Genomic DNA, 12104 nt, shown 5'->3' on the forward strand with positions numbered 1-12104 from the left:
GGCGTAGCGTGGGTTGTCAGCACCCGGGGCAAGGCAAGTAATTTGCGCACCCTAACCCGTGGATTTGCGCCCCCTAACCCATGGATTTGCGCCCCCTAACCCTAACCCCCAGATGTTGCGCCTGGTGCGGCTGGCCCCCCTGCACCCCCCCACGCTACGCCACTGTCTCCATTACCTGTTAGTTAGCTTCTCTGCCGGAAAATCTGAAGTACAATAAGTTAAGCTTCCCATTTCAATAACCTTAGTACAATCCTGAGTTGGTAAAATGGAGTATACTGTGGTGGTGGAACTGGATCCAGCAAGCTCCCTACCCCCACCCCCCACCCCGCTACTTTGACAGGGGCAGCAGGATCAATCACCTGACTTCAGGTGATTCTTCCTTCCCAGGCACAGCTTGGAAGAAAGTCCCATGAAGTAAACAAATGGGATAGTGTTGAGCAACACATCTCACAACTGCTGCTTGCAGGTTCTAACGCAGGCACAGGCAAACTCAGCCCTCCAGATGTTTGGGACTGCAACTCCCATCATCCCTAGCTAACAGGACCAGTGGTCAGGGATGGTGGGAATTGTAGTCTCGAAACATCTGGAGTTTGCCTATGCCTGTTCTAACGTCAGTGCTGTCTAGCAGCTGAAACCATCATGTGAAAGACATGCAGCTGTGGTTTCAGCCAAACCATGCCACAAGCCAACTGGGGAGGCCTAGCAGACCAAGTTAGGTCCATGGGTCAGAGGCTCCCCTCCCCAGGACACCATTACAGGCTGCAGGAGAGGGGAATACCGTTGTTATAATGTCCCTCAATATATATCTATATCCCTAAAGGTTCTAGATCATAGGTAGGCAAACTAACTTTTCACCCTTTTATGAACGTTAAAAATAAAGGAAAGAAGTTGATGTTGCACATTGGAAAAGGAATAAAATAGCAAGGCAGAAGAAAGAGACGCACCATTCTGTAAACTTCCAAGGAGGCTTCTAGATCATGGATAGGCAAACTAAGGCCCGGGGGGCCGGATCCGGCCCAATTGCCTTCTAAATGCAGCCCGCGGATGGTCTGGGAATCAGTGTGTTTTTACATGAGTAGAATTTGTGTTGATCCATTTTGTATTACTTTCTATGGGAAAGCGCGCCTTGGTTTTGGAACGCTTTGGTTTTGGAACGGACTTCGGGAATGGATTAAGTTTGAGAACCGAGGTACCACTGTACCTACTTTGGTGTGTTTTAAAGAGAAAGTGGCATGAGTCAGTGTGGCTGTAGCGGTCAAGAGTGCTGGCCTTGAACTAGGGTTCAGATCATAGCTGTCAACTTACAGATTTGAAAATAAGGGACCAGCAGCCTTGAAAATAATGGATCAGCAGCCAAAATAAGGGATTTTGCAGGCACGGGTATGTTCAACTTCTGAGCCCCTCCAACCAAAGGCAGAAAGCCCAGCCAGCAGCCAAACGAAGCCTCAAGGAAAACCACTGTCACCTCTCCGCGGGGAAGCGCTGAGCAAAGGCGTGTCCCCAGGCAATGTGGCCGATTTGATCAGCGCAAGGCATGCAAGCTCCACCCCCCAGTCGTTCTTAGACTCCTTATTGGGTGAGCAACATAGCCAAGCAACACAGTTGGAGCCTCCCTCCTCCCTGGCCGGCAGGGAGGGAGGGAGAGGAGCTGCTTCCTTTGAAACTCGGGAAATTTAAGGGACATCATCAATAAGGGACAGCAGCAGGACATGGCGCTGGGATAAGGGACTGTCCTGCCAAATAAGGGACGCTTGACAGCTATGGTTCAGATCCCTATTTGGCTATGAAGCTCCCTGGCCGCCCTTGGCCCAGTCGTTGTCTCTCAAGGCTACATCACAGGGGTTTTGTAGCGATTAAATGAGGAGAAGCAAGTATGTCACCTGGAGCTCTTTGGAGGGAAAGTGAGATATAAATGTCATGACTGTTGTTGCTGCCACGGGTGCCCAAACCTTTTTCAAAGAGGGCCAGATTTGATGAAGTGAACATGCGTGAGGGCCAACCAAAGTTGTTGAGAGCTTTTAAAGAATTTAACCGCAAAGTTGTTGATTTTACCCCAGGACATATACTGCCACGGGGGCCAGATTAAATTGTCCGGCAGGCCGGATTAGGCCCCCGAAACGGACTTTGGACATGCCTGTCCATGCCTGCTTGTATACAAAGACTTCTGCCCTCCCTGACCGATACATTATGTGCTCATTTTTGTCCTCAGGTATCTGTAGCTGGGTACAAAAATAATAATGACATGAGCGTTGTGACAAGTCTTGTTTTGCTTTTTTAGAAAGTTACCATTCTTTTTCCAAGAGGGGGACCAAAAACGCCTTTTCTCCTTTTATCCAGCTTTGACATAATGATGTTCTGAGTCTGAGCTGCTGTAGTCTGCGCTGAGAAGTTAATGAGCAATGGTTTGTAGATATCCTTATGTAAGCGGTTTAAGAGAAAATCCTATAAAAATAGTTGAAATGGAGGGGGAGAGAGAGAATGGGTCACATGAGCATATACATCTGACAGCTTATACAGCCTACTAGCAAAAAGGCACACACACACACACACACCCCTTGTATTTATTGCCAGTCGTCTAAATGCAGTAAGCTTTTCCACATCCAGCTCATGAGCCATTCTGCTTATAAAATGATGAGGCAATAATGAATCCACGGCCGTTAACATTCACAGCGCCTTAATGAGGTTCCTGCAGAAATAAACCAGGGTGATTCAAATTTTTAGGACCCATGGTTTTAAAGAATACGAGGTGATACATCACTGATACTCCCCGTACCGAAATGAATGGGGAAGTTAAACTACCAAATGCCTGAGCTAAGCAAGGCCCATTCTATCCCCAGCAAACTTCTTAAGATAGGGCAGGGGAAATAACTTTGCATTTTGCCTGTACCATAAATCCCACTTTTTAAAATGTTGTTATGCCATTTCAAGAGCACCGGAGATTTTCTGTTTCTCAAAAAAGAAGTACCTTCCTAGGTGTACAAACCAAACCATCACTGAAGGAGTCTATGAGACCTCAGGGATAGAGTGACAAGTTATGCATCGCCAGAAAAGAGAACGTCATTTTATTGCCTCTTGGCAGATGACAAGGATAAACACACTGTCTACTTTAAGGGATGCTGGTACATCATGAACATATCTGCTATGATACAGTTCTTCTGGTCTTAAAACTAAACTTTATAAAGATCCACATTTGCAGAGAGATCCACGAGCACTTTACCATGCTTGGCTCACCATGCTATACCATATAGTAGGGACGCAGGTGGCGCTGTGGTCTAAACCACTGAGCCTCTTGGGCTTGCTGATCAGAAGGTCGGCAGTTCGAATCCCTGAGACAGGGTGAGCTCCCATTGCTTTGTCCCAGCTCCTGCCAACCTAGCAGTTTGAAAGCACGCCAGCACAAGTAGATAAATAGGCACCACTGCGGTGGGAAGCTAAATGGCGTTTCCGTGCGCTCTGGCACTCATCACGGTGTCCTGTTGCGCCAGAAGCGGTTTAGTCATGCTGGCCACATGGCCCAGATAACTGTCTGCGGACAAACGGCAGCTCCCTTGGCCTGAAAGTGGAGATGAGCGCCACACCCCATAGTTGAATTCGACTGGACTTAAACGTCCAGGACTCCTTTAACTTATACGATGTAACATCCACCAGGATGATAAAACCTCGCAACTGTCAAATACCGATTCCAGCCTTGGCTTCATACCTGCCAGTGCATGTACACACATTTCTTAGAGAAAGGGAAGGTGTCTAAGTCATGCTTCAGGCCCTTTGGCCAAACGTGGACTGTTTCTAACTACCCAGTGCAGCTGGTGTGCTAACCCTGAACAGAATCCAGACATAAGAGGTGGGCTTCTCAAGACCTGGCTTAAGCATTTAGTACACTTTCATCCATTTTTCTAAATCACACACACACACACACACATACACAGAGAGAGAGAGAGAGAGAGAGATCATTCTCCAGCTAAACACATCAGCATTGCTTTGTTGCCTTCTCTTAACTTTGGGTCCCACGTTACTAATATTTTATCAGTGCAATAAATCAAAGTCGCATTAAAGAGTAATTAAATAAAAGCCAATTACAGCCCTTTATTGCAAAAATAATTTTCCAGTTTAGTTACTCCGTGTTAACCAGAATAAATTTCTAAGTATCAGAATCAGCAAAATGACTGTGGGAGGCCACTTGCTACTTTTCGCCGAAGAGCAAATCTAATTATGCATAACATTAATGCAAGAATTAATTGCATTAATAAAAAATCATTTACAGGGAAGGCAGGCACACAAAGAGAAATAACTTACAGGAAGACAAACACTGAGGGTTTTTTATAGGCTTTTTGACGGAGATTATATCAATTGTTCTTCTAAATAAGGAGTTCATAATTTTGGTCACTTATGTGGGTAATGGAGGGGAACTCAAAGTGGCTTTATAGAATGCCAAAACAACCATTTAACAGATGTGCTAATATTTATATTTCTCAAGATAACTCATAATACTGTGAAGAGACCTCTTTTGACATTCAGGCAAAGGAATTTTGATCCAAAGTAAAGAGCAAACCGAACATGCATTTTGATAGCTCCAAGTTAAACCTAAGGTTATTCCCAATCTTCACAACAACCCAAGTCTTTGGGCCATTTTATTTTTCATAGGGACACAGATGTCAGGGACTGAGCGCAGGGGAAGAGTCAGACTCAGAAATTGAGACAAGTGAGAGAGAGGCCGACTCTGCAGACGAAAGCTGGCTGACAGAGCCAGGAAGGGGGAGCTCGACCCTCCTTCACAAAGAAGTCACAGACGCGATAGCTCTTAAGAAGCGGGAGAGCTAGGAGGCAGTCAGAGGGTTGCTAGGCAACCAGCAGAGAGGCAGAAGGCAGCGTGTCTAGTGGAAGTGGGGAGGGGACACTCCAACTTCTCAGCCCCCATTCTCGGAGACAGGACAAGGTCAGAGTGCAGCAGAAGGGCAAGAGGGGAAGGGTGGGAATCTGGCTTCCTTCCTGCTGCGAGAGGGGTGGAGATTCAGGCTGACCAACTCCTTCAATGAGTGCAGGCTAGAAGTCGCGCTCTGGATGTGTTTTGTAAATAAAAGGACCACAAAACTGCTGGACAGTCATTAATTCTTATTGAGGCTTGCTTGCTTACCTGCCTGAGATCGTTACAACAGGAAGCTGCTGTGCACAGAGCCAGACCACTGGGGCATCTTTCTCAGTATTGTTTACATTGACCAGCAGTGGTTCTCCATGGATTTCAGACACTGTTATCTCCCAGTCCTACTTGGAGATGCCAGGGAATGCCCCTGGGATCTGCTGTGGACAAGGCAGATCCCCTACGACGGGCTCCCCTTCATTTTTGTGCACCCAGAATTTTTGAGCTCCACGTAAAGGCATAAGCATGAAAGCTGAGGAATGGAAGAGTTAGGATGCCTGCTCAAAACGTCTTCTGCAGCTACCGCTGACATTGTCCCCTTACTCTGCTAAGGTTAGAGGGAATGAGAGAAAGCCACGCCCAATCTTGAGAACGAGGATAAAGTTTAGTGGTAGGAAGCACAGGGTCCAGTTTTCATTAATTCCCAAACAGTGGGGATTCTCCTTGCAGAGACAAAAAGTGCAACGTACGTTTCAAGGCATACTTACTATGATATATACGCTCTTGCCAGTTCCTGTTGGCCCGACAAATATGAACGGCTTTTGATGTGTCGTCAGCATTTCCATTAACGAAAAGTATCGGATGGTGTCCAGAGTGGGGACAATTATTTCGTTGAACAGCATGTCTTTCGGTATAGGCGGAGCCGTCTCGAGTGCCTCCACCCAAGGCTCCCACCTTCCTGCGCCCTGTTTCAAAACATAACGCAATCAGAAAGAACAGGAGAAAGATCTCATGGACACATTTCACCCTGCGCTAGTGAGGTCATGCCACATCCCTTGCTGTATCAGGAACTGCTTTGTGCTGAACTGTGTGCTTCTGCGTCTCTGAATCAAGAACTTGGGACCACACATGGTCAGGGCTGATCACCCATCAGCCACGTGGGGGGCCACACTTGAATTTCTGCCACTCTTTCTTTGAGTGGCTGGGGCGGGAGGAGAAAGATTCAGGCCCTCTTCCCTCCCAAACAGGCAGCTAGCTTCAGTGGAAGTATGTACATCTCGAGATTGGATTACAGATCAATTTATCATGGAAAGCTAAACCACGCCCATCATTAAAGGTCCATACGTTGTTCTGAATATAAATATGAAACTGGGCATTTACCCAGCTTTTCGTCATATTGGGATGGACTGAAAAATGCCAGCTATCATTAACTACTTTCTGAAAGGTAAAGTAAAGGGACCCCTGACCATTAGGTCCAGTCGTGACCGACTCTGGGGTTGTGGTCTTATCTCGCTCTATGGGCCGAGGGAGCCGGCATACAGCTTCCGGGTCATGTGGCCAGCATGACTAAGCTGCTTCTGGCGAACCAAAGCAGCACACGGAAACGCTGTTTACCTTCCCACCGGAGCGGTACCTATTTATCTACTTGCACGTTGACGTGCTTTCGAACTGCTAGGTTGGCAGGAGCAGGGACTGAGCAACAGGAGCTCACCCCTTCGCGTGGATTCGAACCGCCAACCTTCCGATCGGCAAGTCCTAGGCTCTGTGGTTTAACCCACAGCGCCACCCGCATCGGAAAGGAGTGTTCCATAATTCAACCAAGAATACTGATCTAACGTAGAGGTGATACTGGAAATGAATTTACCAATTAAACTCCAGGAAAAACCTCTATTGAAAACAAACACACTCACATCTTTGACAAAGCGGTACTCATAAATTGTTCCATCTTCTGGGTAGGGGACAGTCAGTATTTTTGCGCGCATGTGCTCAAGGCCACTCAGCAATTTATATTTTTCTCTTGTTTCGTCGCTCATTGGCCCTTCAAGCAATTCACGCACGATCTTGTCAAATTTCAGCCGGTCGCTCTCCTTACAGCTGGCTCCGACAGACCAGGTGAGAGAAAACACAAAAATGCTCTAATGCAAAAGGAAGGGGGGAAGGTGTATCAATTAATTAACAATAAAACCCTATGCATGTTTACTCAGAAGTAAGGCCCACTGTGTCCAATGGGGCCTACACCATGGCTCCAATGGGGCTTATTACAATAAACAAGAGAGCAAAGAAGCACAGCCTAAAATGATAATTTTTTTTACTAAAGTGCAGGATTGAAAATGGCCTCAGCCCAGTATACCTGAAGGAGCATCTCCACCCCCATCGTTCAGACACTGAGATCCTCCTCCGAGGGTCTTCTGTTGGTTCCCTCAGTGCGGGAAGTGAAGTTACAGGGAACCAGGCAGAGGGCCTTCTCGGTAGTGGTGCCCGCCCTGTGGAACAACCTCCCTTCAGATGTCAAGGAGATAAAGAACTACATAACTTTTAGAAGACATCCGAAGGCAGCCCTGTATTGGGAAGTTTTTTAATGTTTGATATTTTATTATGTTTTATATATGCTGTAAGCCCCCAAAGTGACTGGGGAAATCCAGCCAGATGGGTGGGTTATAAGTAATGAAATTGTTGTTGTTGTTATAAAACCTCTTAATGAGGGTGAAAGAGAGCGCAAAATATGGTCTGAAGCTCAACATCAAAAAAACTAAGATCATGGCCACTGGTCCCATCACCTCCTGCCAACTAGAAGGGGAAGAAATGAAGGCAGTGAGAAATTTTACTTTCTTGGGCTCCATGATCACTGCAAATGGTGACAGCAGTCACAAAATTAAAAGACGCCTGCTTCTTGGGAGGAAAGCAATGACAAACCTAGACAGCATCTTAAAAAGCAGAGACATCACCTTGCCAACAAAGGTCCGTATAGTTAAAGCTATGGTTTTCCCAGTAGTGATGTATGAACATGAGAGCCGGACCATAAAGAAGACTGATCGTCGAAGAATTTATGCTTTTGAATTATGGTGCTGGAGGAGACTCCTGAGAGTCCCATGGACTGCAAGAAGATCAAACCTATCCATTCTGAAGGAAATCAGCCCTGAGTGCTCACTGGAAGGACAGATCGTGAAGCTGAGGCTCCAATACTTTGTCAACCTCATGAGAAGAGAAGACTCCCTGGAAAAGACCCTGATGTTGGGAAAGATGGAGGGCACAAGGAGAAGCGGACGACAGAGGACGAGATGGTTGGACAGTGTTCTCGAAGCTACCAGCATGAGTTTGACCAAACTGCGGGAGGCAGTGGAAGACAGGAGTGCCTGGTGTGCTCTGGTCCATGGGGTCACGTAGAGTCAGGCATGACTAAATGACTAAACAACAAAAACAAAAACCTGATACTACACTACACTTTCTGGATTGTTCTGTTTGGAGAGATTAAAGCTCACAGCAATAAGAGCATCTCTACACATTATAATTGATGCAGGAAGCAAGCATAAAAGGTGAGAAATCAGGAACATGTGACCTGGATTGGGCCAGAGTTCCCTGACACATTCAGTATCATGGAAGAGGCAAGGAGTAATATATTATTATTATTATTATTATTATTATTATTATTATTATTATTATTATTCCAACCCATCTGGCTGGATTTCCCCAGCCATTCTGGGCAGCTTCCAACAAAATATTTAAAATGCAATAAAGCATCAGACATTAAAAACTTCCCTAAACAAGGCTGCCTTCAGATGTCTTCTAAAAGTCAGGTAGTTGTTTATTTCCTAGGAGGAAAAGCCCTATGGTGTATGAATCCTGCCCCCCGATGGACACAGATAGGTAAATGTATGACAGATGCAACTTCATGCATGTATGACATTGATAGTTTATAAGTTGGCTGAGGAAAACATCACTGGAGCAGTAAGTATACTGTACGGAAATGCCTTAAATGCAACTGGATCCAGCCAGGAACTGTTAGCTCAAATCATTCCAGTATCTAAGCTGCCAGACAAAGGTTCTTTTTATCATGTGTGGTGCTCTTATAGTAAGGTTAAAGCTTACTGGGAAATGATATACAATGAATTGAAAAAGATGTTCAAAATAACTTTTATTTAAAAAAAACACCAGAAGCTTTTCTTGTGGGAATTATAGGGACAGAACTACCTAAGTTGTATAGGTGGAGATTCAATATTTCTCCAAATCATCCCACTGATGGCAACGGGGAAGAAGACTATAAAAAGGACTCTTTGTATGCCCTCAGTGTGCCAAAACTAGCACTACAGCTCAACACCAACAGCTCTTGCATGAGGCATGATCAACCTACGTGAAGGGCCTTGTGAGTATGGATGAAGGTGTGAGTGTTTGAACCTCCTGGTACCAATGTATTAATGTATACTTGACTATACAATATAAATGTTACATGAGAGGTGTGTAAACCCAGATCTGGTCTCCGACGTGTCTTATTGAAAGTCCTATAGCATACAGGATATCACTTGTCTCTCCGGATTTCAAAAGAACCAAGTTACCACGGTTTGGGGACACTTCCCAAAGCGGGGAGGGCTTTGGGAAGCTGGTGAGAGGGTTCTGGGACCAGTCAGAGAATCGCAACTCTTATCCTAAGTCGGGCAGAAGCTTCCTGGGCTTTGGGGGAGGAGGTGCCAGGAGAACTTTTAGGGGACTAACCTAGCCCCCTTGTCCATTGACTACAAGCCACTGTAATGCACCCCTAAGTGATCTAAGTATGTTAATGGAATAGACCAGTCCATCAATTGTACAGTAGTGCCCCGCAAGACGAACGCCTCGCAAGATGGAAAACCCGCTAGACGAAAGGGTTTTCCGTTTTGGAGGTGCTTCGCAAAATGAATTTCCTATGGGCTTGCTTCGCAAGACGAAAATGTCTTGCGAGTTCCTGCGGTTTTTTTCCCTCCCCCCCTTTTCCCCAAGCCGCTAAGCCACTTATCAGCTGATCCTAAGCCGCTAAGCCGTTTAACAGCTGATCCGCTAAGCCGTTTAACAGCTGATCCGCTAAGCCGCTAAGCTGCTTATCAGATGATCCGCTAAGCTGCTAATCAGATGATCCGCTAAAACCGGTAAGCCGCTAATAGCGCTAATCTGCTAAGCTGCTAATGGGCTTGCTTTGCAAGACGAAAAAACCGCAAGACGAAGAGACTCGCGGAACGGATTCTTTTCGTCTTGCAAGGCACCACTGTAATGCGTCAGGTTTGCACCAACACTCTCATTTGATAAAGATCCATGGAGGTTAACTCAAACCAAATCTCTGATTCAATGCATTAACAAGATCCTGCCCACCTCAAGCCAAGAAAATATTTCACGGTCCGTAACAGTCTTAAGTTTCGCTTCGTTTTGAAACTCATCCATGAGGCAGTCCATTAGATTCATCAACGATCGAACCAAGTTGGTATCTGATGTAGGAGACAGTTCCTAGGAGGAGCAAAGGCATGTTCTCCATAGTACATGAACTTAATTTAAAATGAGCCCCTTTCCATCAGCCTTACCATCAAAAATTAAACAACCCCTAACTCTAAGCATTATGGGAACAAGAGATCAAAAAACAAAGCACTGTGCTATCCTTAAGACAAAATAAAAAAATAACCTCCAAGCAAAAATAAAATAAAGAAATGCAAGCAATTTGTTATCCTCAGTCCCATTTCTTTAAATTTTTCTCTTATTGCATAGGGTAAGAAATAGGACCGCTAATAATAACTGCAATGCCAGCAACCGAATTGACTGAACTAAAGACCAATCTAATTCCACTGAAATGTTGACTGTGAATGCCGACATAAGAATATGGACTACAACTTTATACAAATCTATTCAGAAGTAAGAACAATTGATTAAGATGGGACCGAAGCTGAAAACTTTCCCCAGAATGCACACTTTTATCGTAAAGTGCACACTTATGCATGCATCCTTTAAACAAAATACTTATTTTTGTGCACTGTATCGTGAAATCCTACACAATGTACAATCTGACTGGGAGTTGTGTTCCTTTATAATATTTTTATTAATTTTAACATATAAATTATAAAATGTACCACAAAACTTATCACTTACACAATCTTTTTGGACTTCCATCAGCACCTCTGATGATCCACCGTTTTAACCACTTCTTATGCATTTCTTAACTTTATATTGCCTTTACATCTCTTAACAAATCATCCTCCCCGTTGTCCATTTTTACAATACTTCTAATAATACTCTTCACAAAACTTCTTGCAACCCTACAAACGTCATCTGTTCTTCACAATTACTGTTCAAATAGTCCGTAAATTTACTCCAGTCTTCTGTGAATTTCTGGTCTCACCGGTTTCGAATCCTTCCTGTGAGTTTATCTAATTCTGTAGGACTGGGAGTTGTGTTCCAGTCTACAAAGCAAGTTCAGGAACACGGGATTGAGGGCTTACCCACCCTTCCTCTTGTTCCGTTGCTTTCCCCCAGGGAAAACTGCTCTTTAATGGTCAGACAGAGCAAAGGGCAATTCATGTTTTCTCCAGATTGATGTTTGCTCCGATTTAGCACCAAAGAGCAGGATTTTCCTGGGAAAAGAGAGTGGCAAGGAGGAAACCACAGGACGAGCCCTGTCTCGGCCCACTGCAAAGAATGCACCAAACAATTTCCTCCCTCCCTTGGTTCCACACCTAAATATCCACATTTTGTGGGGGGGGAGAGCTCTTGTGACCATGATTAAAGCATTCATGCTCCTGTACTGACACACTCCAGAAAGGCAATTTCCATTTCATTAAATCCATGCTTAGCTCACCTTTGTACACTTTCTAATAAACTCAACAGAAAGCGGAACTATCCTGTCAAACAAGCCTGTTATAAACTCTTTATGTAGAGGTGTGACGGTGGGAGGCATCAGATGTAGCCAGGATAGCATCACGGGTCTCCAACCTAGCATTTGTGGCTCCATGTAGACCATGCCACATCTGGAAACCTGCAAAAGGAGGATACCTTTACATATCTTAAGGCTATAGATAACCTAACCTAACGGGATGCTTACATTTTCATTAAACTTGTGAAAGCTGGCTCGGATAATCTAGGTCTAACAGAACAAAATGATTGTTGACAATTATATAAATCACAGGTTGATGTACATGCCAACAATTTCAGATCTAATCAGTAGCAGTGACGCAAGTTCTAGTGTGTGCGTGTGTGTGTGTGTCTGTGTGTGTGTGTAAATCATAGCTTTCATTTTTTAAAC

General features: G+C 44.9%; 1 protein-coding gene across 1 annotated transcript in view; it reads right to left on the bottom strand.

Moving 5' to 3' along the window:
• DNAH7 (dynein axonemal heavy chain 7) overlaps positions 1-12104 on the bottom strand; it is a 191652-nt gene that overhangs the window by 97169 nt on the left and 82379 nt on the right. The window contains exons 32-36 of the mRNA XM_082219677.1: positions 11661-11837; positions 10190-10321; positions 6766-6990; positions 5623-5820; positions 2287-2442 (exon numbers count right to left, since the gene is read on the bottom strand). Of these exons, the coding sequence (XP_082075803.1) occupies positions 2287-2442; positions 5623-5820; positions 6766-6990; positions 10190-10321; positions 11661-11837 (888 nt within the window). The remainder of the gene's footprint in view (positions 1-2286; positions 2443-5622; positions 5821-6765; positions 6991-10189; positions 10322-11660; positions 11838-12104) is intronic.

Source organism: Podarcis vaucheri, assembly GCF_965113315.1.
Source record: "Podarcis vaucheri genome assembly, chromosome: 1".
NCBI classification, from domain to species: Eukaryota; Metazoa; Chordata; class Lepidosauria; order Squamata; family Lacertidae; genus Podarcis; species Podarcis vaucheri.